General features: G+C 59.6%; 1 protein-coding gene across 1 annotated transcript in view; it reads right to left on the bottom strand.

Annotated features, from left to right (window-relative positions):
* Positions 1-9621: 9621 nt before the first annotated feature.
* LOC142908506 (tectonic-1-like) overlaps positions 9622-13364 on the bottom strand; it is a 61492-nt gene continuing 57749 nt past the window's right edge. Inside the window, exon 11 of the mRNA XM_076059240.1 lies at positions 9622-12988. Within this exon, the coding sequence (XP_075915355.1) occupies positions 12770-12988 (219 nt within the window). The 3' untranslated portion in view covers positions 9622-12769. The remainder of the gene's footprint in view (positions 12989-13364) is intronic.

Genomic DNA, 13364 nt, shown 5'->3' with positions numbered 1-13364 from the left:
CTCCCCCACGACCCCCCACCCACCCACCCCACCCACCCCCACGGTCACCAACCCACCACCCACCCACCCACCCACTCCCACCCACCCTCACCCACCCACTCACCCACCCACTCACCTCACCCACCCACCCACTCACCCACCCACTCACCCACCCACTCACCCACCCACCCACTCACCCACCCACCCCACACCCACCCACCCACCCACTCACCCACCCACTCCCACCCACCCACTCACCCACTCACCACCTCACCCACTCACCCACCCACTCACCCACTCCACCCACTCACCCACTCACCCACCCACCCACTCACCACCCACTCACCCACTCACCCACCCACCACCCCTCACCACCCACCCACTCACCCCCCACTCACCCACCCACTCACCCACTCACCCACCCACTCACCCACCCACCCCACTCACCCACCCACTCACCCACCCACTCACCCACTCACCCACTCACCCACTCACCCACTCACCCACCCCCTCACCCACTCACCCACACCCACTCACCCACTCACCCACCCACTCACCCACCCACTCACCCACTCACCCACTCACCCACCCACCACTCACCCACTCACCCACCCACCCACTCACCCACCCACTCACCCACCCACCACTCAGCCACTCACTCAGCCACTCACCCACCCACCCACTCACCCACCCACTCACCACCCACTCACTCACCCACTCACCCACCCACCCACTCACCCACTCACCCACCCACTCACCCACTCACCCACCCACCCACTCACCCACTCACCCACCCACTCACCCACCCACTCACCCACTCACCCACCCACCCACTCACCCACTCACCCACCCACCCACTCACCCACCCACTCACCCACCCACCCACTCACCCACCCACCCACTCACCCACCCACTCACTCACCACTCACCCACTCTCCCACTCACCCACCCACCCACCCACCCACTCACCCACCCACTCACCCACCCACTCACTCAGCCACTCACTCACTCACCCACTCACCCACCCACTCACCCACCCACCCACTCACCCACCCACTCACCCACCCACTCACCCACCCACTCACCCACCCACCCACCCACTCACCCACCCACCCACTCACCCACCCACCCACTCACCCACCCACCCACTCACCCACTCACCCACCCACCCACTCACCCACCCACTCACCCACCCACCCACCCACCCACTCACCCACCCACTCACCCACCCACCCACCCACTCACCCACCCACCCACTCACCCACCCACCCACCCACCCACCCACCCACTCACCCACCCACCCACCCACTCACCCACCCACCCACTCACCCACCCACCCACCCGCCCACTCACCCACCCACTCACCCACCCACCCACTCACCCACCCACCCACCCACTCACCCACCCACCCACCCACTCACCCACCCACTCACCCACCCACCCACCCACCCACTCACCCACCCACCCACCCACTCACCCACCCCACCACCCACCCACTCACCCACCCACTCACCCACCCACCCACTCACCCACCCACCCACCCACTCACCCACCCACCCACTCACCCACCCACTCACTCACCCACCCACCCTCACCCACCCACTCACCCACCCACTCACCCACCCACCCACTCACCCACCCACCCACTCACCCACCCACTCACCACCCACTCACCCACTCACTCACCCACTCACCCACCCACTCACCCACTCACCCACTCACCCACCCACCCACTCACCCACTCACCCACCCACTCACCCACTCACCCACCCACTCACCCACCCACTCACCCACTAACCCACCCACCCACTCACCCACTCACCCACCCACTCACCCACTCACCCACTCACCCACCCACCCACTCACCCACTCACCCACCCACTCACCCACCCACTCACCCACTCACCCACTCACCCACCCACCCACTCACCCACTCACCCACCCACCCACTCACCCACTCACCCACCCACTCACCCACCCACTCACCCACCCACTCACCCACTCACTCACCCACTCACCCACCCACTCACCCACTCACCCACCCACCCACTCACCCACTCACCCACCCACTCACCCACTCACCCACCCACTCACCCACCCACTCACCCACTCACCCACCCACCCACTCACCCACTCACCCACCCACTCACCCACTCACCCACCCACCCACTCACCCACTCACCCACCCACTCACCCACCCACTCACCCACTCACCCACTCACCCACCCACCCACTCACCCACTCACCCACCCACCCACTCACCCACCCACTCACCCACCCACTCACTCAGCCACTCACTCAGCCACTCACCCACCCACCCACTCACCCACCCACTCACCCACCCACTCACTCACCCACTCGCCCACCCACCCACTCACCCACTCACCCACCCACTCACCCACTCACCCACTCACCCACCCACTCACTCACCCACTCACCCACCCACTCACCCACTCACCCACTCACCCACCCACCCACTCACCCACTCACCCACCCACTCACCCACTCACCCACCCACTCACCCACCCACTCACCCACTAACCCACCCACCCACTCACCCACCCACCCACTCACCCACCCACCCACCCACTCACCCACCCACTCACCCACCCACCCACCCACTCACCCACCCACCCACCCACTCACCCACCCACTCACCCACCCACCCACTCACCCACCCACCCACCCACTCACCCACCCACCCACTCACCCACCCACTCACCCACCCACCCACCCACTCACCCACCCACCCACCCACTCACCCACCCACCCACCCACCCACTCACCCACCCACTCACCCACCCACCCACTCACCCACCCACCCACTCACCCACCCACCCACCCACTCACCCACCCACCCACCCACTCACCCACCCACTCACCCACCCACCCACCCACTCACCCACCCACCCACTCACCCACCCACTCACCCACCCACCCACTCACCCACCCACCCACCCACTCACCCACCCACCCACTCACCCACCCACTCACTCAGCCACCCATCCATCAACTTGGTCGTAAATTCTCACTCGCAGGTGGCGAGGGCCCCTGCCCTCCCCCACTCGCCCCTCCCCTCCGCCACTCGCCCCTCCTCTCCCCTACTCGCCCCTCCTCTCCCCCACTCGCCCCTCCCCTTCCCTTCCCCACTCGCCCCTCCCCTCCCCCACTCGCCCCTCCTCTCCCCCACTCGCCCCTCCCCTCCCCCACTCGCCCCTCCTCTCCCCCACTTGCCCCTCCCCTTCCCCACTCGCCCCTCCCCTTCCCCACTCGCCCCTCCTCTCCCCCACTCGCCCCTCCCCTCCCCCACTCGCCCCTCCTCTCCCCCACTCGCCCCTCCCCTCCCCCACTCGCTCCTCCTCTCCCCCACTCGCCCCTCCCCTCCCCTACTCGCCCCTCCCCTTCCCCACTCGCCCCTCCTCTCCCCCACTCGCCCCTCCTCTCCCCCACTCGCCCCTCCCCTCCCCTACTCGCCCCTCCCCTTCCCCACTCGCCCCTCCCCTCCCCTACTCGCCCCTCCCCTTCCCCACTCGCCCCTCCCCTTCTTCACTCGCCCCTCCCCTTCCCCACTCGTCCTTCTCACTTGCCCCCCAGCTCACCCCTCACCCCCAGCTCACCCCACCCCCTCTCACCCCCCACTCACCCCTCCCCTCACCCCCCCCACTCACCCCTCCCCTCTCACCCCCCCACTCACCCCTCCCCTCACCCCCCCACTCACCCCTTCCAAGACTGTGATAGTGGGTAGGGCCGTGATGATAGTGGGCAGGGCCGTGGTGATAGTGGGTAGGGCCGTGGTGATAGTGGGCAGGGCCGTGATAGTGGGGAGGGCCGTGGTGATAGTGGGCAGGGACCGTGATAGTGGGGAGGGCCGTGATAGTGGGTAGGGCCGTGATAGTGGGGAGGGCTATGATAGTGGGGAGGGCCGTGATAGTGGGGAGGGCCGTGGTGATAGTGGGCAGGGACCGTGATAGTGGGGAGGGCCGTGATAGTGGGGAGGGCCGTGGTGATAGTGGGCAGGGACCGTGATAGTGGGGAGGGCCGTGATAGTGGGTAGGGCCGTGATAGTGGGGAGGGCTATGATAGTGGGGAGGGCCGTGATAGTGGGGAGGGCCGTGGTGATAGTGGGCAGGGACCGTGATAGTGGGCAGGGCCGTGATAGTGGGGAGGGCCGTGGTGATAGTGGGCAGGGCCGTGGTGATAGTGGGGAGGGCCGTGATAGTGGGGAGGGCCGTGGTGATAGTGGGTAGGGCCGTGGTGATAGTGGGCAGGGCCGTGGTGATAGTGGGCAGGGCCGTGGTGATAGTGGGCAGGGACCGTGATAGTGGGTAGGGCCGTGATAGTGGGGAGGGACCGTGATAGTGGGGAGGGCCGTGATAGTGGGCAGGGCCGTGGTGATAGTGGGCAGGGCCGTGGTGATAGTGGGCAGGGCCGTGGTGATAGTGGGCAGGGCCGTGATAGTGGGGAGGGCCGTGATAGTGGGCAGGGACCGTGATAGTGGGGAGGGCCGTGATAGTGGGGAGGGCCGTGATAGTGGGCAGGGACCGTGATAGTGGGTAGGGCCGTGGTGATAGTGGGCAGGGCCGTGGTGATAGTGGGGAGGGCCGTGATAGTGGGCAGGGCCGTGATAGTGGGCAGGGACCGTGATAGTGGGCAGGGCCGTGGTGATAGTGGGCAGGGCCGTGGTGATAGTGGGCAGGGCCGTGGTGATAGTGGGCAGGGCCGTGATAGTGGGGAGGGCCGTGATAGTGGGCAGGGACCGTGATAGTGGGGAGGGCCGTGATAGTGGGCAGGGCCGTGGTGATAGTGGGCAGGGCCGTGATAGTGGGGAGGGCCGTGGTGATAGTGGGGAGGGCCGTGATAGTGGGGAGGGCCGTGATAGTGGGGAGGGACCGTGATAGTGGGGAGGGCCGTGGTGATAGTGGGCAGGGCCGTGATAGTGGGGAGGGCCGTGATAGTGGGGAGGGCCGTGATAGTGGGGAGGGCCGTGATAGTGGGGAGGGCCGTGATAGTGGGGAGGGCCGTGATAGTGGGGAGGGCCGTGATAGTGGGGAGGGCCGTGATAGTGGGGAGGGCCGTGGTGATAGTGGGCAGGGCTATGATAGTGGGGAGGGCCGTGATAGTGGGTAGGGCCGTGATAGTGGGGAGGGCCGTGATAGTGGGGAGGGCCGTGATAGTGGGTAGGGCCGTGGTGATAGTGGGCAGGGCCGTGATAGTGGGTAGGGCCGTGGTGATAGTGGGTAGGGCCGTGATAGTGGGGAGGGCCGTGATAGTGGGGAGGGCTATGATTAGAACTGAGGTAATGGAGTGATCTTGGAGGAGGGAGGGTCCCCATATTAGGAGCTGTGAGTTTTCTTATCGCAGACAGACAGAGACACACAGACAGACAGAGACACACAGACAGACAGAGATACAGACAGAGACACACATACAGAGAGAGACACACACACAGAGACACACACAGAGACACAGAGAGAGACACACAGAGAGAGACACACAGACAGAGACACACAGACAGACAGAGACACACAGACAGACAGAGACACACAGAGAGAGACACACAGAGAGAGACACAGAGAGAGACACACAGACAGACAGAGACACACAGACAGACAGAGACACACAGACACACAGACAGACAGAGACACACAGACAGACAGAGACACAGAGAGAGACACACAGACAGAGACACACAGACAGACAGAGACACACTGACAGAGACACACACAGAGACACACAGATACATAGAGAGACACACACAGAGACACACACACAGAGACACACAGACAGAGACACAGAAAGAGAAACACAGAGAGACACACAGAGAGAGACACACAGAGAGAGACACACACAGAGAGAGACACACAGACAGACAGACAGAGACACAGAGAGAGACACACAGACAGAGACACACAGAGAGAGACACACAGAGAGAGACATACAGACAGAGACACAGAGAGAGACACACAGAGAGAGACACACAGACAGAGACACACAGACAGACAGATACACACAGACAGAGACACACATATACATAGAGAGACACACAGATACATAGAGAGACACACACAGAGACACACAGACAGAGACACAGAGAGAGACACACAGAGAGAGACACACAGACACACAGAGACACACAGAGAGAGACACACAGAGAGAGGCACACAGACAGCGACACAGAGAGACACACAGACACACATACAGAGACACACAGACAGACAGATACAGAGACAGATACACACAGAGACACACATAGAGAGAGAGACACACAGACAGACAGATACAGAGACAGATACACACAGACAGAGACACAGAGAGAGATAGAGACACAGACAGACTGATACATACAGCGACACACAGACAGAGACACACAGAGAGAGACACACAGACAGACAGATACAGAGACAGATACACACAGACAGAGACACAGAGAGAGATAGAGACACAGACAGACAGATACACACAGAGACACACATACAGAGACACACAGAGAGAGACACACAGACAGAGACACACAGACAGAGACACACACAGAGAGAGACACACAGAGACACAGACAGACACATACGGAGACCCACAGCCAGACAGAGACACACAGACAGACAGAGACACACAGACAGACAGAGACACAGACAGAGACACACAGACAGACAGAGACACAGAGACACACAGACAGAGACACACAGACAGACACAGACAGACAGAGACACACAGACAGACAGAGTTACAGACAGAGACACACAGACAGACAGAGACACACAGGGAGACACACAGACACACAGACAGAGACACACAGAGAGACACAGACAGAGACACACACACACAGAGACACACAGAGAGAGACACACAGAGACACAGACAGACACAGACGGAGACACACAGACAGAGACACAGAGACACACAGACAGACAGAGACACACAGACAGACAGAAACACAGACAGAGACACACAGACAGACAGAGACACAGAGACACACAGACAGAGACACACAGACAGACACAGACAGACAGAGACACACAGACAGACAGAGTTACAGACAGAGACACACAGACAGACAGAGACACACAGGGAGACACACAGACAGAGACACACAGAGAGACACACACAGACACATATACAGAGACACACAGACAGAGACACACAGACAGACAGAGACACACAGGGAGACACACAGACAGAGACACAGACAGACAGAGACACACAGACAGACAGAGACACAGACAGAGACACAGACAGAGACACACAGACAGACAGAGACACACAGGGAGACACACAGACAGAGACACACAGACAGACAGAGACACAGACAGAGACACACAGACAGACAGAGACACACAGGGAGACACACAGAGACACAGACAGACAGAGACACACAGACACAGACAGACAGAGACACACAGACAGATAGAGTTACAGACAGAGACCACAAACAGACAGAGACACACAGGGAAACACACAGACACATATACAGAGACACACACACAGACAGAGACACACAGGGAGAGACACAGACACACATATACAGAGACACACAGACAGAGACACACAGACAGAGACACACAGGGAGACACACACAGACACATATACAGAGACACACAGAGACACAGACAGAGACACACAGAGACACAGAGACACACAGAGACACACAGAGAGACACACACAGACACATATACAGAAACACACAGAGAGACACACACACATATACAGAGACACACAGAGAGACACACACATATACAGAGACACACAGAGAGATACACACAGAGACACAGACGAAGACACAGACAGAAACACACAGAGACACACCTACACACACATCCACACACAAAGATAAAGATCCCCCGTGTAGCCTTAACAGACTGTAGGGGCAAGTGCTGTTAGCGAGCAGCACCTATGAAGGTCGGAACGATACACGAGGGGGTGGGTGGCCAGCACCACGCCCGACCGCCTTTGTCTCCCTAGTGGCGATGTTTACACACCAGGTACTCATTTGAGTCGACCACAGATACACATACACGCAGATATACATACATACACAGAGACACACACACACAGACACACACACACAACAACAACCGCCATTCACCACTAAGTGGAGGTGACGTCACCACGACGCTTGTGCCAGGCCATGTGCACCCTGAGGCCACGTGAAGTGTCGAACGCCCGCTGGCAGGAGGTCACGGGGCAGACCCAGGTGCCACGGGTCGACTGACTGAGATGACTGGCTGGTGCACCACCTGTGCCCCCTACTGTGCCAACCTGCTGTGCTTTAGCCACCCGGCGCTCCGCTCGTTGTTGTGAGCGTCGCTCCTCCGCCCTCCGTTGTTGTTGGAGGGCGACTGCCTCCAAATGCCCAGTAGCGTCCTTCACGAGCCTCCTCCACAGAGGTCGATCTTGACACCACTGGTACCAGTCATCGGCAAGTCCACTCAGCTCCACGTCCTCCTGTACCACATCACTCCATCTCTTCTCTAGCCCATGCCGCGCCCGTTTAGCCCCCTCGATCCGGCCGAACAAAAGCTGTTTCGGCATGCGGTGGCTGGGCATGCGGGCTACATGACCCAGCCAACGCAGCCTTGCCTGCCGGAGGAGCTCACCGATGGGACCTTGCCCAGATCTTTCAAGGATTTGTGAGCTCCTCAACAATCCAGTCTGGTTAAACCCAGGATGGATCGTAGGCAGGCCAGCCTAAATGTTTCTAACCGGCGAAGATGTTCCATTAGGGGGGTCCACGTTTCACAAGCGTAGAGAAGGGAGGGAATGACCATGGCCGAGAAGACCTGAAGCTTAGTGCGGAGCGACAGACCAGGTAGCTTCCATACAGCGTTACGCAACCGATGAAAAGATATTGCCGCTCGACTGATTCGGAGTGAGACCTCTGATGTTAAACTGGAGCCGGTCATGAGCACACTGCCCAGGTATGGGAAACTCTCCACTCTCTCCACAACTGCCCCATCACCGATTGGGAGTTGTGGGGGTGGAGTGTCCGATGGTACAAAATACCCAGGCAGGTGCTTAGTTTTGGTGGGGCTGATGGTAAGGCCCCATCTCACACATACACACACCTACACACACACACACACACCTACACACACCTACACACACACACATACACACAACTACACAAAGACAAAGACAAGGATCCCCCATATAGCCTTAACAGACTGTAGGGGCAAGTGCTGTTAGCGAGCACCTATTAAGGCCGGAACGGTACACGAGGGGGTGGGTGGCCAGCACCACGCCCGACCGCTTTTGTCTCCCTAGTGGCAATGTTTACACACCGCACCAGGTACTCATTTGAGGCTGAGTCGACCTAGGGGAGGCCCGGGACCGGTTCAGATAATCGTCACTGGTGTTGGCCATGAGCGGGAATCGAACCCGGGTCGCCAGGTTCATAGCGCAGCGCGCTAACCGCTACACTATCGCTCACCACACCTACACACACCTACACACACACATACCTACACACACACCTACACACACACACCTACACATGCACACATACACACACCTACACATACAGACACCTACACACACACATACATACACACACACCTACACACACACCTACACACACACATACATACACAGATACACATACACACACATACACACACCTACACACATACACACACACGCAGGCACACGTCATCATAAATAAAGGCTTTTATGAACACCACTGATTTACAGATATACCGACAGCAAATGTGAATTCAATCCACCCTAAAAGCAAAAAGGCGCTTTCCTTCCCTCGACAAACTCTCTGTGACAGCAAAAATCGACAATCACTCGCCACCTCTTTACGCACGCTGCTGTAGGGGCAACAGTAGGGGCAACAGTAGGCGCTAGACGCTGCTGTAGGGGCAACACGCTGCTGTAGGGGCTACAGTAGGGGCAACAGTAGGAGCAACAGTAGGGGCTACAGTAGGGGCAACAGTAGGGGCTACACGCTGCTGTAGGGGCAACAGTAGGAGCAACAGTAGGGGCAACAGTAGGGGCAACAGGGAGCTGTAGGGCAAGACGGAGCTGTAGGGGTAACAGTAGGGGCTAGACGGTGCTGTAGGGGCAAAAGTAGGAGCAACAGTAGGGGCAACAGTAGGGGCAACAGTAGGGTAACAGTAGGGGCAACAGGGAGCTGTAGGGCAACACGGAGCTGTAGGGGCAACAGTAGGGGCTAGACGGTGCTGTAGGGGCAACAGTAGGGGCTAGACGCTGCTGTAGGGGTAACAGTAGGGGCTAGACGGTGCTGTAGGGGCTACAGTAGGAGCAACAGTAGGGGCAACAGTAGGGGCAACAGGGAGCTGTAGGGCAACACGGAGCTGTAGGAGCAACAGTAGGAGCAACAGTAGGAGCAACAGTAGGGGCAACAGTAGGGGCAACAGTAAGAGCAACAGTAGGGGCTAGACGGTGCTGTAGGGGCAACAGTAGGGGCTACACGCTGCTGTAAGGGTAACAGTAGGGGCAACAGTAGGGGCAACAGGGAGCTGTAGGGCAACAGTAGGGGCAACAGGGAGCTGTAGGGGCAACAGTAGGGGCAAGACGATGCTGTAGGGGCAACAGTAGGGGCAACAGGGAGCTGTAGGGCAACACGGAGCTGTAGGGGCAACAGTAGGGGCTACACGCTGCTGTAGGGGTAACAGTAGGAGCAACAGTAGGGGCAACAGGGAGCTGTAGGGCAACAGTAGGGGCAACAGGGAGCTGTAGGGGCAACAGTAGGGGCGAGACGATGCTGTAGGGGCAACAGTAGGGGCAACAGGGAGCTGTAGGGCAACACGGAGCTGTAGGGGCAACAGTAGGGGCTACACGCTGCTGTAGGGGTAACAGTAGGAGCAACAGTAGGGGCAACAGGGAGCTGTAGGGCAACAGTAGGGGCAACAGGGAGCTGTAGGGGCAACAGTAGGGGCGAGACGCTGCTGCAGGGGCAACGCGCTGCTGTAGGGGTAACGGCACCGTGTGGGCTACACGGGGGAAGCTTTAGCGTTGCGGAGGCCATCTTGGTCGCTGGGAGAATAGATGGCGGCCGTCACGGCAGCGGCGGCCATTTTTGGGGTCGCCACGGCGACGGCGGCCATTTTTGGCCTCGCCACGACGATGGCGGCCATTTTTTGGGTCGCCACGACGACGACGGCGCCCATTTTGGGGTCGCCGCGACGACGGCAGTGGCCATTGTTGGCGTCGCCACGACAACCGACGGACGCCATCTTTGAGGCCGTGGGTGTCGGGGATTGAAGGGGAGGGGCGAGGAGGAGGAGGGGATTGTGGGTAGAGTAGGAGGAGGGGATTGTGGGTAGAGTAGGAGGAGGGGATTGTGGGTAGAGTAGGTGGAGGGGATTGTGGGTAGAGTAGGAGGAGGGGATTGTGGGTAGAGTAGCAGGAGGGGATTGTGGGTAGAGTAGGAGGGGATTGTGGGTAGAGTAGGAGGAGGGAATTGTGGGTAGAGTAGCAGGAGGGGATTGTGGGTAGAGTAGCAGGAGGGGATTATGGGTAGAGTAGGAGGAGGGGATTGTGGGTAGAGTAGGAGGAGGGGATTGTGGGTAGAGTAGGAGGAGGGGATTGTGGGTAGAGTAGGAGGAGGGGATTGTGGGTAGAGTAGGAGGAGGGGATTGTGGGTAGAGTAGCAGGAGGGGATTGTGGGTAGAGTAGGAGGGGATTGTGGGTAGAGTAGGAGGAGGGGATTGTGGGTAGAGTAGCAGGAGGGGATTGTGGGTAGAGTAGCAGGAGGGGATTGTGGGTAGAGTAGCAGGAGGGGATTGTGGGTAGAGTAGCAGGAGGGGATTGTGGGTAGAGTAGCAGGAGGGGATTGTGGGTAGAGTAGGAGGAGGGGATTGTGGGTAGAGTAGTTGGAGGGGATTGTGGGTAGAGTAGCAAGGAGGGGATTGTGGGTAGAGTAGCAGGAGGGGATTGTGGCTAGAGTAGGAGGAGGGGATTGTGGGTAGAGTAGCAGCAGGGGATTGTGGGTAGAGTAGCAGCAGGGGATTGTGGGTAGAGTAGGTGGAGGGGATTGTGGGTAGAGTAGGTGGAGGGGATTGTGGGTAGAGTAGCAGGAGCAGATTGTAGCTGGAGTAGCAGGAGTGGATTGTGGGTAGAGTAGGAGGAGGGGATTGTGGGTAGAGTAGGAGGAGGGGATTGTGGGTAGAGTAGGAGGAGGGGATTGTGGGTAGAGTAGCAGGAGGAGGGGATTGTGGGTGGAGTAGCAGGAGGAGGGGATTGTGGGTGGAGTAGCAGGAGGAGGGGATTGTGGGTAGAGTAGCAAGGAGGGGATTGTGGGTAGAGTAGCAGGAGGAGGGGATTGTGGGTAGAGTAGCAGCAAGGAGGGGATTGTGGGTAGAGTAGTAGCAAGGAGGGGATTGTGGGTGGAGTAGCAGGAGGAGGGGATTGTGGGTAGAGTAGCAGGAGGAGGGGATTGTGGGTAGAGTAGCAAGGAGGGGATTGTGGGTGGAGTAGCAGGAGGGGATTGTGGGTAGAGTAGCAAGGAGGGGATTGTGGGTGGAGTAGCAGGAGGAGGGGATTGTGGGTAGAGTAGCAAGGAGGGGATTGTGGGTAGAGTAGCAGGAGGAGGGGATTGTGGGTAGAGTAGCAAGGAGGGGATTGTGGGTGGAGTAGCAGCAAGGAGTGGATTGTGGGTAGAGTAGCAGGAGGAGGGGATTGTGGGTAGAGTAGCAGGAGGAGGGGATTGTGGGTAGAGTAGCAGCAAGGAGTGGATTGTGGGTAGAGTAGCAGCAAGGAGGAGGGGATTGTGGGTGGAGTAGCAGCAAGGAGGGGATTGTGGGTAGAGTAGCAGGAGGGGAAGCAGGGCCTACGCGTTGGCCACGCCCACCAGCAGGGCCAGGGCGGCGGCCATGACGGTAACCAGGGTGCAGCGGGGCGGGGCGGAGTTCTGGAGGAAGGGGAAGAAGAGGTCCGTGGGCAGGCGAGCGTCGATGGTGGGCACGGCGCTCGTCACGGGCAGCGCCGGGGAGGCCAGCTCCAGGAAGGTCACGGTCGAGGTCAGGTCGAGCCACAGGTCAGAGGGACACTGGCAGATGGACACACGGGGGAGAGGGAGAGAGAGAGGTCAGAGGTCAGAGGTCAGAGGGGCACTGACCCTGAGCGGATGGACACACGGGGGAGAGAGAGGTCAGAGGTCAGACACTGGCCCTGAGCAGATGGACACACGGGGGAGAGAGAGAGGTCAGAGGTCAGAGGGACACTGACCCTGAGCGGATGGACACACGGGGGAGAGAGAGAGAGGTCAGAGGTCAGAGGGACACTGACCCTGAGCGGATGGACACACGGGGGGGAGAGAGACAGAGGTCAAGAGGTCAGAGGAACACTGACCATGAGCAGATGGACACACAGGGGAGAGAGAGGTCAGAGGTCAGACACTGGCCCTGAGCAGATGGACACACGGG

The sequence above is a fragment of the Petromyzon marinus genome (genome assembly GCF_048934315.1).
Source record: "Petromyzon marinus isolate PM22_M1 ecotype Great Lakes invasive population chromosome 84 unlocalized genomic scaffold, UKy_Petmar_22M1.pri1.0 chr84_unloc.6, whole genome shotgun sequence".
Classification (NCBI taxonomy): Eukaryota; Metazoa; Chordata; class Hyperoartia; order Petromyzontiformes; family Petromyzontidae; genus Petromyzon; species Petromyzon marinus.
This window is presented reverse-complemented; position numbering and strand designations above follow the sequence as displayed.